Raw genomic sequence first — 16,430 nt, forward strand, 5'->3', positions numbered from 1 at the left:
TGTCCTAGAATTTTAGTGGGAAGAACACAGGCCCACCCACATGATGAAGGCTAGGCTGTGCTGTGCTACACATTAAAGAACAGATTTTGCACAGTTGGGAAACGGGATTTATTCATTTCCCCAGGTGGAAAGAGATATTGTTGCCTTAAAGGGGCCCGTGAAACCATGCAGCTTTTATTAGAACGGTTTAATATTAATCATTCTGTTAGCTGCTGTGAAAAGCAACTTTAGGTTTTGTAGTGTCACGTCTCTTATATACAACAGGACAGATATTTCCACTTGTGAGATCTCTGAAAGATTAAAAAGCCGTTTCCTACACTCATAACCAAAAGCTAATGGACTACGACAAGAAGTGCTCCCAGTGTGTCCAGTAAACACTCAAAGTTTGTTTGTTTAGAGTGTTATTTATTTATATATGTTTGAGGAAGCTTCTATCGGACTCAAACCGTGGACAGTGCTCAAAAATTATGTTCGAATCAAAAAAGGCATGGTTTCCTAAAGTCAGTTGTCACGTTGCCAATCTAGAAGTATGGTGAACTTGTTGCTAATTAAGATCTAATAATAGACAACACAGCTCTGCACAAGCACAGATAATCATCACGTATGAACAGCTGGATGTGCAATATAGACTTCACACAGCACTGAAGAACAGCGAGGCCGCTTATCAGGGATGAGTCAAATAATTAGCTAAACCGTATTGCAATTGTGACTTTGTTACTGTGCAGCAGAGGAAATATAATAAAGAGGAAGTCTAAAGCTTTCTTGAGGGCGTCTTTAACCAGTAGACAATGACAAACAGGCTTTTAGCTTTTGTGAAATGTGTGTGCATATGAAGATGTTCTTACCTATGTCGATAAAAGGATGAGATGAACATCAGAACCGAGGGAGAGAAAGAAAAAGGAAAGAGATAATTAGTGCTTATAGATTTAAAATAATGACCAGGCACATAATAGTAATTAGCATATTAATAATATTAGTTACATTCACCATTTATATATTATTTTAGTTTCGTTTTTATTTTCAAACATTAATTTTTGTCATTATGTCATGCCTGATAGGCTTCAGTCTACAAATTCATCACATCCAAGGCTATATAACATTACTAACTGTGATCTCACAGGATATTTTACCAAAAATATAACAAGTTTCTCCCTCTCTCACATCATATAAAAATATTTTCTGACAGTTTTGGTTCTTGCTCTAGGGAGCATTCGAAAAATAATTACTTTTCCTTCAATTGGTTTGAATAGTAACTGTAGACATAACCAGATCTTAATGAATGACTTTCTGGTCTAGTGCACGTATACACAAATAACATGTTAATTACTGTCTGGTATTGCTTAAATCAATTTGCATTTAACCTAGATTTCTAGTTTGACAGGGATTACACCATGTGATTGGCATGGTCAATATGAATTAACAGACTACCTCTACAAACTGACTTCATCCTATAGCATATTCATAGGATTCATAGTTTTGCCCTATTTTGCTATGTTTCCTGCATCTTATTGCTTAAAGTATCACAAAATAAAAAAAAAATTTAAAAAAATAAAGAAGAAAATACACAATGTTTGAAGTGAAAACTTCACCAAAGTAAAAAAAAAAACAGATAAAAATTGCCCTAAACTAAAAAAAAATCATTGATTGATAACATACATCATATGGAGTATATAATTACAACACTGTTAATCCGTGGGTAATATGCCTTCCCTCAAGCTGTTCATAACATACCAGGCATAACCCACAACACTATGGTCTCACTAATTCCCATGTCTCAGACATGCAAACAAAAGACCCCCTTAGACAAGAGGTATGACCCCCACCCTGCCCTAGTGGGTCACCTATTTGTGCCTCCCCGTCTTCTTTCCCACGCCAACCTCATACTCATTAGGGCTCTGCGTAAGGGAGAGTGTCTGCTGGGGCATTAGTTTCAGGTGAACTGGTTGACATGGTGCCCCAGAAGGATTCCTCGATGCGTCTTGACCGCCCACTCCCTCCACCTCCCTCCCTGTCCCGTCCTGTCTCCTGTCTCACTCCACATTGCTTATTTGTTTGTTTGTTTCTCCCTGCGTACTTGGTTGGCAGACAGAAAGAGCTGTTCCCCTCTGCTTCAGCAGTGACTGCAATAAACCAACGATTCATCGTGTACAGTAACACACACACTTATGACAACCTAGGCAGAAAATACGTCTACTTTTGCATGATCATAGGAAGCCAAGCAAATGTAAAATGTGTCATCTTAAAGGTCAATGATATCTCATCCAATTGGCTCCAGTTCATTTCACATGAGCCCTGTTTCAAAACAGCCAAGTTCAAATCAATGCAACAGTAAGTTCCCCGCGCACTGTAATGGCTCATGTCAGATTGCCTAATTTAGGACACGGCTGAATCTCCACCCTTGTTCGAGTGTTTTGGAGAAGACGTCAGCAGACCTTCTCATTCTTCACAGAGAGGTGCAGTTATCACATAACCTGTGGAAAAGGGTGGGCGCCATCTCGGGTCTTTAATTAAAAGGGAGAGACTGTAAGCAAACTCATCCTTTTAAATGTTTACAGATGGCCGTGTGTCAACAGCTCGCTGCTGATTGCCGTCAGTCGACTAGCAACAGACAGCTGGAGCGCGCTGTTTTTCTCAAACATTCGACCGTAGTTATCTTATGTGGTATGACTGTTTTATGCCACTTCCTATGTTGAGAAACATTATGAGTGAGTAACTATTTCAAACATAAAGCTGCAACTTTTGACCAAACAAGCCAAACAAATATTTGTAACTGAGCAGCTACGAAAACATATGCTTCCTGCTCACCTCATACTATTCAACTCAGAGTCACAATAAGAAAGTCCAAAGACATTCGCCCCTGCAGTCATGGGAAATAAATGTGGGGCTGGCTTGGGAACTGTTTATGTGATGCAAACGTGCTGTTGACAGTATGCTTAACTGGAAGAAAATAAAATGAAGGTAAAAGCAGCAACAAGTGAACAAGGGTAAATAGCTTATGCGGACAAATTTATAGATAACATTCACGGTCAGTTGGGAGGTTCCTGGAACGTTTTTGGCCGATGGTTTTTGTTGGCACTGCTAATGTAAACTACTCTTCCTTTAATCAGATGAAAAGGGAAATTATTGGCCGGTCCCAAACACATCAGCTGCCCTTACATGACATGGGATTGAAACACAAAAATCCAACCATTGGGACTCACAGGTTCACAGCGCCTGCCGCAAAAATGCAGGGATGTACTGTGGTGTATTTTTAGGGAGAACATGGAAAATGAAAATGGTAGTGCTCTCTCTGTGGCTTCTCAGAGCTCTTTGCCTCCAGAGACAGTAACCACCCATTCTAAGGAAAACAACATGTACAAGTACAATGTTTGAAGACTCATCCAACCTAAAATGAGCTGGCTTTTCAATAACAAATATCTCAGCAAAAAGCAATTCAGTTCCACCTATCTTATTTCTATTCTAATGCATTGTTCTGTCAAATGAAGAATTTTTGAGTTTGTGACAAACTGTCTATCAATGTGCTGTTTTAATCATCTCTCTCATCAGACTGCAATGGATATACGCCAGTGACCACATACCAATGCAAAGAGAGAAGTCACACATGGAAAAATACATTTACGTTCTATCCTCGTATCACTTGTATCATTACACTGCCGCTTGACCCTATTGCATCTGCTCTCTCTATGGGAGACATACACAAACAGCAAAGGCTGTTTGTCAGAACTGACGACATAAGTTTCTGTTTGACTGTATCACGTCTGAAGAAATAAAATTAACAAATCTCACATTGAGCTCCTGTGCGGTTATTTCAAACAGCTCCCTTGGCAAATGAGTCAATCACCGGTCTGAGTAATCTTGTTACCTGTGAAATGCATGCATGCCACTTCTATTGGCAAAGAACTACTGAAAAGGAGGCTTAGCTCAGGCAAAACAAACTAGGCGACCGAAAGAGCCATAACTGTCTCGCTAGCTATGATTTTGTTTTGAAGGACCTTAAAGGACCTCACAATCTGAGGAACCTTTCACATTACAGATACGAAACGTTCTTAAAGAATGACTAAGCAACATGGTAGGTCTTTCGGTTCTGACTCTGCAGAAAGCACTGTGCAATACGCTAGGTGCTGTTGGGAATTAAAGCGCACCTTCTTTTTCTCACCCTGGCGGTTTACACCTCATTTGCGGGGAACAATCCGTCTCACGGGAGCTCACAACATTCTGAAGCACCTTGTCAGATGCCGCCTGACCTAGTCGCTCCACATAGCACCCCGGGGGAGAGAAATAAAAAAGAACGAAACAATGACTGAGGGGTTGTGTGCAGCCAAGAGGAGAAATGAGGGGAGGAGGGGAGGTGACAGCGACAGGGAAAGAGAATGGGAACGCTCCGATGCTAAGCCCACTGCTCTACCATTTCCTCCCCCTCTGCATACACACACACACAGCCAGGCCATTGTACACCCAGGGGGCTTTGCAGATAAATGGCCGCATGTTAACCACATTTGACGTGCTGCACAAAAGGGGACACTGCGGGTCCCATGACGCAACCTGCAACAACTGAAACCCACCGCCCCCCTGCTTCCTCACCTCACCTCCTCCTCCTGCTTTGCCCAACCTAACGGAGAGAAAAAAAGACATGAGGTGCACTGATTGGGTGAGGCTGGGACGTCAAGTGCAGAGAGAGGCAAGTGGAGATGGGTAAAGTCTTTGGTTAATGCAAATTTAGGATTGGTGCAATAAAATAATTTAAATCAATGCTGAAGTCCTGAATGCCATAACAACTAAAAAAGTTGTGTGTTATATAACTGGAGAGTTCACAGGTAAAACTTTAATTGCTCGAATAAACAATTATTCAGTGTTTGCTCCCACTTTTGTCTTCGCCTTAACAAAACAACATTGTCATGGCTATTCGTGTCCATCTGCCTTTATGTGTGAGACATTAGAGAGAGAATGAAGGAAGAAGAGAAACAAACTTTGTGTGTGTGTTTGTGTGAAAGATCAACTAGTGGATTGACAGCTGTGAGCTTTTGTTTAACAAAAAAGCTCACAGCTGTTTTTTAATACAACATGACAAGAGGAATTTCCAATACTAGATACATCACATCCAAACTGAATACATTGTAAAATGGAGCTCTGAGCCATCAATAGGTATTCCTCACATAACATGTAATAACTCAATGTCTCACACCTCAAACCTCAACACAAATATCACTATCCTTGCCTCCCTGCATGTTTGCAGAAAAGCTGGTGTGTGAAGTGAATCAGCAGGCGGTGCCACCCTCGCATTACAAATGGCTTGCTCAGTCCTTCCCCTTTTCCATTTCCTGTGTACCTTCCCAAAGCATCACATGACCCCTCCGACATCCCTAACACTCCCCTCCCCTCTCCTCCAATCGCTACCCGCCATACCCAGCCAGCGCTGCTAGACAGCGCACTAATTGCAGACATGCCAGGCTACCACCATAATAAAGCTGGGAGTTGCTTGGGGGGGGGCATGGCTTACTCATTTGCGAGGATGGCTGAGGAAGGTGCCACACATGAATATTTCATTAGCTTTAATTGCTGAGGAACACTTTCTTTATGGCAGTCTCGCCAAAGAGGCCGCCGCTGGTAATAACGAGGCCTGGCCCATTGTAAAACTTGAAAAGCCGATGGCATTAAGACCTGTGATTTTGCCAGCCTGAAAAGGTGGGTTCAGTTGTACCATCTGGATCTGTGGCACACATGGCAATTCAATCCCACTACCGCCTAGCAATTGGAATACAATTAAGGGCTGACATCATTCAGTTACAGTAGACCCTCAGGGCACCTTGTACATCAATATAAGGAAATCTAGCATCATTCAGTAAGGTAATTGTCAACTTCAGCACTTCACAGCCAAGGTCAAGTAGAAACAGACCAAACCCTGCTCTAAAATGTGACTAAAATTGCACACTCTGTGTTAAATAAACTTTACTTCCCACACCTTTGAACAGCTCAGATTCCCTATTAGGAATAGAGGCTCTGGTTGAAGTGTGCAAAAGAGCTAGTCTGTGCTAGCATCTCATTTGTAGCGACCAGAGGCTGCTTTGACGGGGCCATCAGATCCAATCCTCCTGAGTGCTAGCGCTTACACTAAGGAAGAGGATCATTTAGCCCAGGAATGTAAAGCACAGGACATCCTCCCTGATAAGAAGCAGGCATGCCTTGCCCGAGGTTGTGGGCCAGGAGTTATCGACTTGAAAGGCAGCAAGTCAGCACTACACTCAGGCCTTGGCTTCTGTGAGCAGAGAGTCTCCTCATTACTTTAATTGCTAGACCTGCAACCCTTTTAAAAAGTTATGTCCTGTAATCTCCGACAAGAGCCCTGCTGGTGGACAGTCGGAGGAGCAGTAAAACGGAAAAGGCAGAGCTCGGCGACTGCTTTTAAAACCTCACCTCAGATTATAAGATACGGCAGATTCAAGGAACGGAGTGAGGAGTGAGGTTCTACAAATGTGGCCTGTCTGTTAAACAGGAGCCATAGAAGGAATGCTGTCAGGAGTAATTCCACAGTACTGTTCATTTACTGAGGTAGCAAGTTGACATTTGCTTATGACAGTGCCCGCAGCCCCTTTGTCCCAAGCAAGTGCTGGGAATAGCACATACCACCGTTTCACACTTTGGAATCCACATCTGTGTCGTAGGAAGATGTCAGAGCCCAATGCCAGTCCTTTTACTTTCACTTTTATGTTGAAAATGGATGACTGAATAAGTATGTGTTTAGATAACAAGGCTGATGTAATTACAGCTATTGGCCCTTCCAACATAGATGCGCATGTTTAGTCTGATCTCGGAGCAGTGCCTGTGACTGTGGGTCAGAATGAAAGAGGCCATTACACTCAAGCTAATCTCTGAGAGCAATCTATTCCAATTACTTAACCACCGTATCACAGGCCAACATCTCCACCCTCATCACAGCAAAGGGAAGATATGCGCCGACAGACGCAGCCTGTGTTTTCCTAGCAGCTCGGTGAGGGGAAACCTTCAAACACAGATGACTGGCAGCAAGGCCGCAGCCCATGGACACGGACTCTTTAGGCCTGTAATATAGATCTGGCATTAGGGCGGGAGCATTGTCAACAGAGTGGGCTTTCATACATGGGAGGTCTGGGTCCACAGATGTCATGACACCTTAATCCACCGATCCGTTATTGATTGTTCCATGTGTCTGTGACCTTGCCAGGGGTGTTCCACTAATCAAACGGGACATGTCCATGTGAGTGCGTACGGTGTATGTGTGGGGTTTGTGAGAGAGCATCCATATGTGTAGGCAAACATAAGTCGGACTTGAGGGAACAATTAACTGTGATTCCAAACTGTCGAGAAGGGGTGAAAAATACAGGGGTTAAATGCATGAAAAACAACTTTTATCAGAAGCTTATCAATTTTTATGCGAGTTACATTCACAAACACACACACACACACACACACACATCCCAGTCAAGCTTAACCTTAGTCCCTTTCATTATCACGGGGACTGTTGTTTCTGCTGCCTGCAGTGACATACCTCATTATTGACCTTGGTAAATCCTCGCTGTTTAGGCTAACAGCAATTCGGCGCCACAAAATGTCACAACGCTACTCTGCACTCACTCATGAAGAAAATGTGCACATGGTTAGTTAGGGGGAAGATGCACAACAAACTCTGTCAGTCACCTTGAACTGCAAACATACACGTCCACGGCTGAGCACCTTGAACAACAACAGATAACTTGTAAAGTACAGCCACTGACTACGGAAACATTACACACTATTTCGATCACCATGGCCGGTGTGGGTGTTTTTAGCACTCTTAGGCTAACTGCCCACACCCAATGTAGCGATGGACTGCATAAAACAAGATCTGTGGAATTTTAAGCTGTATCATCTAGTAGAGAGTGGGAGAGCAAGAGAAAAGAGAAGGGAACAGACTCACTACTGTGAATTGCCCATTCCTGTTAGTCACAAGTGACACAGGACTAACGAAGCCTCCGATGGTGTTCTCCTGTCCCTCTTAGCGGTGACAGATGTTAGGAGAACAGAGTCAGATAAAGCTCTCTGCATTAGCTTGGGGAGAAAAAAATGGGGGATGGGCTTAACTTGGAATAAAAACACCATAGTTATGCCACGGTTAGACATTTTCCTGCCACAAAGTATTTAGGAATCTAAGCATCTCCTAGCAAATACTCAAAAATAACACAAGCTTCAAGCTTTTAAATAGGCATGTACCAATGCACTTTTTGCAGATGCTCCCGAGACAACTCCTCTACCTAGAACCATCTAATCTTTCGCGTCCAGAGAAGAAGTTTGAGGCACACAATGGGGGCACATCTCTACACTAATGTATGTTCTCTTGTCTTTGGCAGATAGCAGACTGCTTTAGCTTTAACCAGCCTCCCTGGGCCACCAGCATACAGCTTAATGCGATAATACGGCCGCCCGGTGAAGCATTAGGCCTTCTGCACCCCAGCAAACAAAGGACCCCCTCTTTCCAAGCAGGGTCCGTCCCCTCCCCAGTGTCCATAGGTGTTTGCTGAAGTAAATCGGCCTAAATCCTGCACAGCTTGGCCCAGCTGAAAGGGGAGGGGACTTGAATGAAGGTGTACAGATAATCTCCTTTTCTTACAAACAAAAAAAAAAGTCGAGGGGGGAGGGAGCGAAACAGATAAAATTAAGAATTCATATCACATGGTGCATTTGAGTATTCTTATGTTCCCTCTCTCTCTCGGTATGCCTGTGGATTTGCATTTGTGATCCCTGACCTATTGAGGTACAGGGGGAAAAACGAATGAAAGACTAACACAATAATGGATGTCTTGTCTGTCAGTGAAAAGGCACAGGCGTTTGGCCCCTGACTGGATGTTTTGTCTCACTTTGTGAAAGCGATGGACTGCTAGAAAGTGTCGGTCCTGAGAGTGGCATCTGTCCCGCCACCCATACAAATCCACGGATCTCTAAAGACCAACGTCTCGTTTCTCTTATCTCTATACCTGGGTTGTTGGCTTATCTTGAATATGGCAGATGTATGTCAACTTTAGGGGTGGGGGGAAACAAAAATATAACCATAGGAAATTAGTCAAAATGAGTGAGCTAAAATTGAGCGTGTGATTTTGCTACAAAGTGACAACATAAACAACTAACACCTAACATCTGTCGCAACACTTTAAAAATGGATTCTGCATAGTCTCAAGCACCTGTGATATTTCTTTTGGGTCCATAAAACAATCTGTTGCTCGCCCCTCCATTCCACTGGCCCCCAGCTTCCATTCAATACACACACACTAACTTGTTTTCTCTCACTCAATTATTGCTAACCTTATCAGTGTCTCTCTCTTTTTGTCTCTCAAAGTCCCTCCCTATTCTCTCTCTTTCTCTCTTGTCTGCTATTTGGCCGGTAATAGTTCCAGACTGGCATCCAGTAACATTATCTAGCCATTAGTGAGGACCCCATCCTTCAGCTAGGGCAGTTGACCAGTGTGGGTAGTGTAACCAAGGGAGTTTAACAATCGCAAAGAGGCACCAAAGTTATGTCACTCTACCTCTATACCTCTAGATCATAATTTCCACCTTTTCTCTCCTCACTTGCTCGCTCTTGCTTTCCCTTTCTCCTTTCTCTCTTGCACTATTTTCATCTCTGGCTTTGGGATGCTGAAAGCGAGAGAGTGGCCTGGCGGCAGTGAAAGGGCTGAATTGTGATTAAGAAAGAGGAGAGGAGCTCCTTTTCTTTGTTCTGCCCTCGGGGGTGTTTACTGAGGGGGTGTGTGGTGGAGGAGGGAGAGAGGGAGTGAGGGAGGGAAAAAATTGAGAGAGAGAGAGAGAGAAGGAAAGGGGGTGGCTGAAACATGGCATAGCAGATATGAAAGGCATTCAGGTCAGCACAGATGATGGTACTGCTGGAGAGCTACTTGAGATTGGTGTGTACATGTGTTTTAGAGAGTGAGACCTCTATTTGTAAATGCATGAATAATTAATTGTGAGAATTTATGTTTTTGTTATTTTTTAAAGACGTATTTAGCAGGAAGTGGTTAAAGAAGGAGGGTGAAAGGTATCTGCTGCAGCTGCATTCACAATGGCCCAGTTGTGCGCGTTACGTGCCAAAGACGGTACACTAGACACCCTGGTACTGCCGATTATCAGAGCATGCCAATGAGATGCCCCAATGACAAGCCATTGTCTTAGCGCTTTGTCTCGGTGAACCTGCTAGCCTCTTTATGGCATCCGAACAAATATCACACAATGTTCCTTTCATAGAAACAAGTGATTTAATCTGTTAACTGCTGTGACTCAATGCAGTGACTTCTCACAAAGGCTTCTGATCGTTTGTATTAGCAGCTCCAGCATCGGTTTCTAAACAAGCCAAAAAACAAGAATGAATCACAAAGAAATTTTAAAGTGACAGCTGTAGAACACATCATAGACAAATTATGCCTAATATCAGGAAAAACCTGAGAGAAATTAAAAACCAATGCGGCTGAGCATTACAACAAGCTTACAGTGATCTGTCATTAAGGAGAAATCAACACACAACAACAGAACCAAGGCAATCTATAGAACGCTGCAACTTTATAGTCTTGTGCCTCTTGACAGTTTTGTCAAGCTGGCCCTCACAGCTGGATGTGACGTGCTGTGAAAAAAAGGGGGAGGTTGGGGGTGTGGGAGGGTAAATGACAACCACAACACAACTGCAGCCAGAGAGCGGATCGAGTTTCACATAGGGCCTAATGTGACCTCCCATTGGGCCCTTGAAACAGTGGGGTGGGGCCGCGCTGCCAGAGAAGAGGATCTGAACTACAAACTATAAAAATACATTTGGATTCATTATTTAACGAATCTGTCATTTTAATATTCAGTAACTTGGGCAAAAATGTGTATTTTTTTAATAATTACTTTACTGCGTTAATGGGGCAATAATGTAAACACTCGAATTTATACATTCAGTAATAAATTGTAGGCTAAAGGATCATTTAAAATAATAATAAAGTCAGCTAACTAATTACACGGAATTATATCTAAGCTTAAAAGCGCAGTTTTTCAACTGAAAGTATTATTAATATGTGTGTTTTATTTAGGCTGTATTATTTACATTTATATTATAACGTACTGTTAAGACGATTCAAAACATTCTACTCAACTCACGTTCCATACAACACTCGTTTTATAGTCATCGCTCGATATGTAGGCTAGCCTATTATTTATGTAGTCCTCTGCTTATTCTCCTCAACGACATTTTGACATTAAAAAGAATAAAAAAGGATAGTGTCCCCAAAAGTTAAATAAGTGAGCAATAATTTTTTGCCTTAGCCACAATTTTCAAACAACATCTGAAAATAATCATAAACTCAACATGATGCGTTTCTGTTTCAATCCGAAACAAGATAATCACTGATTAACCGCCTCACTCGTTTTTGCCCCTGTATGAAAATAAGTTTCAAACCATCGAGTTTATTTAGTGTCATACACTCCGCGACAGGATACATTGATTTTTATAAAATCAATAGATCGCATTTAATAAAGTATCGTGGACAAACATAGCTAACAGAGTCCGGGAATATCTGGAAAAACACCAAAATAATCAAAGCAATGTATTTGCATAAAACACAGATTGAACAACATAATCAGAAGTATTTTAAAAATATTACTGTCCCGATTAAAATAAAATATTTTCCTCTTACAAAAAAAATATTTTTATCAATAAAAGAAAGACAGGACAGCGTGAGTGATAGTCTGAAGATTAGTTTGTTTTTCTTTGTGTCTAAAATGCTCCTCAGGCCATTAAGTACTATGGCACCAGGACTTTTCTTTTAGGCTTGTTTTTCCCTTAGGATTCCAACAAAAGCATTAGTCACTTAATTTTGCTTCAATTATGCCTTCAACACAATCCAAAAGTCATGTGTTCAATAAGTCATAACAATTGTGACTACATATAAATTAAGAAAGTGACGAAAAGTGTCCCAACACATAACCTGTAACCATACAGCAGTACTTCACTCCTTTACAACTTCAGCAAAGACAGAAGTCCAAAGTATAACTGTACAACTTCACATATAACTCAAAACAACTTTCTTAAGCATTTAAAAGTATTTTAGAGCCGTATTGTGTCCAGCAGAATACACGCGAGCGAGCGCGCACGCACTCACACACACATAACGGTTTTGTGCTGTGAGATAATAGACGCTCACATCTGAACTCTCCCTCTAACTCTTACTCTGTTACCACTTAAAAATTTCCACGGCAATGAAAACACTTCAGACCGGTAGACTTCTACCTTAAGCACACAAGAAAATAATTTACACTGTCGCTGAGTTTTCCGCACTCTTCCGTACAGCGCTTCGTTTGACAACGCACAATCTCACCCAAATCCAACTGCTGTGAGATAATAGACGCTCACATCTGAACTCTCCCTCAAACTCTTACTCTGTTACCACTTAAAAAATTCCACGGCAATGAAAACACTTCAGACCGGTAGACTTCTACCTTAAGCACACAAGAAAATAATTTACACTGTCGCTGAGTTTTCCGCACTCTTCCGTACAGCGCTTCGTTTGACAACGCACAATCTCACCCAAATCCAACTGTGTTTTAAAGACGCGAGAACAAGCCGGAGTTCGGTTTTTCGCCATAAGTCACTTTCTTACCGTTCTTTCTCCTCGGGTTGGCCTGTTTTCTCCTCTTACACCGGGGACCCTCCGCCATGATCTCCTGCTTCATTGATAAGAGTGGGTCAGATGGCAGCAGTCCGCATGGGCTCCGCTCCTTCATCCAAGATCTAGCAACCAACACACACACGGCAACAATTGGATTCTCAGGGCAGGAAGGAGGATGTGTGTCGCTCACAGGAGACCAAATGATATTTGGGGGGGGTAGAGTGACTGAGAAGTCCGAATGAAGTTGTCCAGGAGGGTTTGTTTAGAGGGACCGTGAGCGTCCTGCGCGTCGTCTGATCTTTTGAAGTGTGTGTGTGAGTGAGTGTGTGTGTGATCGGACAGCAAGCAGCTCGTGAGTGCGAATGAAGGCGGACGGACAGACCGACAGACCGACACCTTCAAGTCACCATAAAGCATGTGCTGTGCGTATAGAGCACTTCAAAGAATGAGATGCAATTAAAGTTTTCGGCAACTTGTGTTTAGTGGAAATGCTTTGTGTAGTTTGATATTTCCCCCCTCTGTCAGCTTTAAGTAATAGGCATCTAATCTTGTGCACTACTTTGTAAGTCTGATAGATGTAAATATTGGCTTCGTAATTTCTGTTGCCTGACTTATAGGCGACTGCTTGACCGAATTTCATGTAGTATATTTCTTTTTGTTTTAAAATACTAAGAGAAACTGTATTTATTAAGAATTATTTGGTTATATTTTCCTTTTAAAAATTGTATTTTTTTAGGAAAAAAAAATCAACCTAACCAAAACATGCTACGTGTATACTCTTCTAATAACTGCTTATAATATATCGTACATTAGAAATATTTAATTGTCAGCTTATCTAATGTAGCTAATAAAACCTGCAGTATTGTGCAGACGAATCCTTAAAAATAACACACGGAATCCAAACATGATAGACAAACAAATAAAAAGCTACATTACCCTTTCATCACAGCAAGTGTAAGTCTTGGAAAATTTGTGGATGCTGATGACAAAATTAAAATGATTATTTTTGTAGCTTATTTTTGCAATTAAATATGTTTAAATATTTAAACTGAAAGTCATGTACCTAACATCTAAAATAAGACTGAAGAGATGCGGATCAGAAAAGGGTTCTTATGTTGTTGTCTAACGGGAAAGCATCCGTTTATGAGAGACGCGTAAACATGCACTAATAAATGTAACGAGCGACATCATCATCATCATCATCATCCCTGCATGAAGTTGTGTCAGCATCCGTGAGGCGCGCGCACCTTTCTCACCTGCGCCGGCTGAAGCCAAGTTGATTGCAATCGCGTATTCGGGAGGGGGTTCAAAAAGTCAAATAGGGTGTATAAAAAGCATCCACAAGGACTCAAGTACACACGAAACAGGCTCACCTACCCGATTCTATATGACAATTCCCCAAAGAGCCGGTTAGAGGGGAGGCAAACGCCACAGAGATGTTTGGAGCGCTGAGGAGGACTCTGCTCTATAATGAGGGACCGTTATTCCTGATGGACAGGTTTGGACTGATCTCTGTGAGCCACAACACGGAACAAACCTGAGGACGCACTGACGTGTTCCGCCTCTTCAGATGACATTTCTGCGCTCTCTCTTTTACTTTTGCGCTCCGAGACTCTGACACACACGCCACCTATCTTTACACGGCGGGATAGATGGAGAAGCACTGAGGTCGTCTGATGAGCCACATCAGGTGCTCGCGTCTGTCGTTCTGCAACACAGGTGCGACTTTGGAAAGGTGAGGCGGTGGACATTCTATCCTGTAAGCGGAACAGAGCAAGAATGATTACAACTCGAGCATCGACAGCTTGGTCTTAAGGAAGAGGAGCAGAAAATATGCAGTGATCTGACAGGTAGCTCACCTGTGTGTGGTGTGTGCGTGCGCGCGCTCTTTCACCTAGCATTTCATTGTCTTGCGCGGTGATGTATGTTGCATATTTGCACGCGTATGTCTTATATGTGATTCACTGTATAAAATGCAGGCTGTTTACGGGCTCCAGGGTGCACAGTGCAATTAAAAGTGATAGTGTAGTGACCTTATGTTGCATATTTCAAGCTAGACCCGATGAATTCGTTGCAGCGGGCGATCAAGAATCATTTATTTACACCAAAATCAAAGCTATTGCAAGAAATCTCGATATTTTTTTCAAACGTTCTCCCCCTTTCCACAGCTGTCTTTAGCCCTTAATCTTTCAGTTTAATACAACACTCCGTGATTTATTAAAGGCACTCTGATTGGTACAGTGTGAAGAATTTTACCCTCCCTAAATTCATGCATTTGTTTTTGTATGGATTTCTAATTGACCAATAAAATGTCAGTGCTGTTTGATGTACTCATTAAAGACCAATTGGATTTCACTGGAGGCGTTTATATTAATCGATGCATTTTATTTAGAAATTGCTCGAGCATTGCACACTTGCTTGGAAATCCCTCTTCGCTCATGACGCCTATTATTCTAATAATAATGACAACAACAGTAGTAATAATAATAATAATAATAATAATAATAATGATAATAATAATAATGATGATGATGATAATAATAATAATAATAATAATCATAATAATAACATTTTATTTTTAATAAATTGATCATATAATATTCAATATTACTTGTTTTGTCCATAAAACACTTGACGCTGATTTCACTCTTTTTCCCTCTTCATGCATTTATTTTATAAATGTGTTTGTGCCGCTGTAGAGTGTGGCGTGAAATTGGATCATAGTCGAGAGAATAAAACCCTAACCTAGAAATTTATTTGTGTCGATTTTTTTTTTTTTTTGTATTCTGAGACACTATGACCTATTTTCTGGAGAAGTAAACGAAATAATCTAGTGTAACAAGGACGGTGCTCAGCTAACCGTTCTGTGTGTGCTGTTGTGTCAGTTGGCAGCAGAAGTTCTGCTGTATTACTCATTCACTTTGACTGGAATCAGCTCCCCTCGCGAGATTTCTCACTAATACATTCCGAGGATAAAACGGCATATATTCAATTCCTGATTCTCCAACTGCCATTCACAATGATAGAAACCAACGTGACCTCATATTATTACGTTTCACCCACATACTTATTTTCCCAAATGATCCCTTTGTCTCATTTATAACAAGATTCCTCTGCTCTCTCCATCGTTTGCCCTGAATTTAGTTTTGTTAAATTGTTAGGACTTAATCATTACTGCTTGTTAGATATTTGTTTTGGCATCACTGGAAACAAATAATAATAATAATATAAAATATTTAATAAATTCTGTCAAGTATTGATCAAGTGTGAAATGGCTGAAGAAAAAAAAAAACATTAACCACTGCCAAGCCAGTGAACATTGAGAACAAATCAAACTATCACAGCATTTAATGAGAGCAAAACTTCCTGTTGCATCATCAGTCTGGGGGAGTTTACTGTTTTCACAAAACTTGAGAGCAGAGAATGAAATCCTTTCTTCACTCAATACAGCTTTACCAACTATGTTTGACAGGACATCAGAGACCACTATCATTGATCTTTCAGATGGAAAAAGTCAAGGGGAAGACCGAACGGTCTGAGTCTTTTCCAGTACTGAACAACTAGTTAGGCCTGATTTTGCCACAAAAACACAGAACATAGACTGCTGACAAAATACCTGTGGGCGTCGGATGGAAAGAGGGAAGTTCTGCCTCATCATCTGCAGTGCCATTAGCCCCTCACGTAGACGAGAGTGACATGGTTTAGTCTAGGCAAAGTTCGTTTAAAATCAGCAAATTCTTGGAAATATAAAAGAGAACTGAGAGAATGAGTCAACAAAAACCTGAGTAAAGG

At 41.6% G+C, this 16,430-nt stretch overlaps 1 protein-coding gene across 3 annotated transcripts in view; it reads right to left on the minus strand.

Moving 5' to 3' along the window:
- The window catches only part of LOC107673129 (zinc finger E-box-binding homeobox 2-like), a 53,512-nt gene extending 39,346 nt beyond the window's left edge, over window positions 1–14,166 (minus strand). For 2 of the 3 annotated variants that reach the window (XM_016466608.1, XM_016466606.1), the window contains exon 1: window positions 12,630–12,985. In XM_016466608.1, the coding sequence (XP_016322094.1) occupies window positions 12,630–12,753 (124 nt within the window). In that variant the 5' untranslated portion in view covers window positions 12,754–12,985. Of the gene's footprint in view, window positions 1–12,629; window positions 12,986–14,015 lie in introns of those variants that run through there. The other variant, XM_016466607.1, reaches the window with a different exon arrangement.
- Window positions 14,167–16,430: the final 2,264 nt, after the last annotated feature.

This window comes from Sinocyclocheilus anshuiensis, unplaced genomic scaffold (assembly GCF_001515605.1).
Source record: "Sinocyclocheilus anshuiensis isolate Anshui unplaced genomic scaffold, SAMN03320099.WGS_v1.1 scaffold496, whole genome shotgun sequence".
Classification (NCBI taxonomy): domain Eukaryota; kingdom Metazoa; phylum Chordata; class Actinopteri; order Cypriniformes; family Cyprinidae; genus Sinocyclocheilus; species Sinocyclocheilus anshuiensis.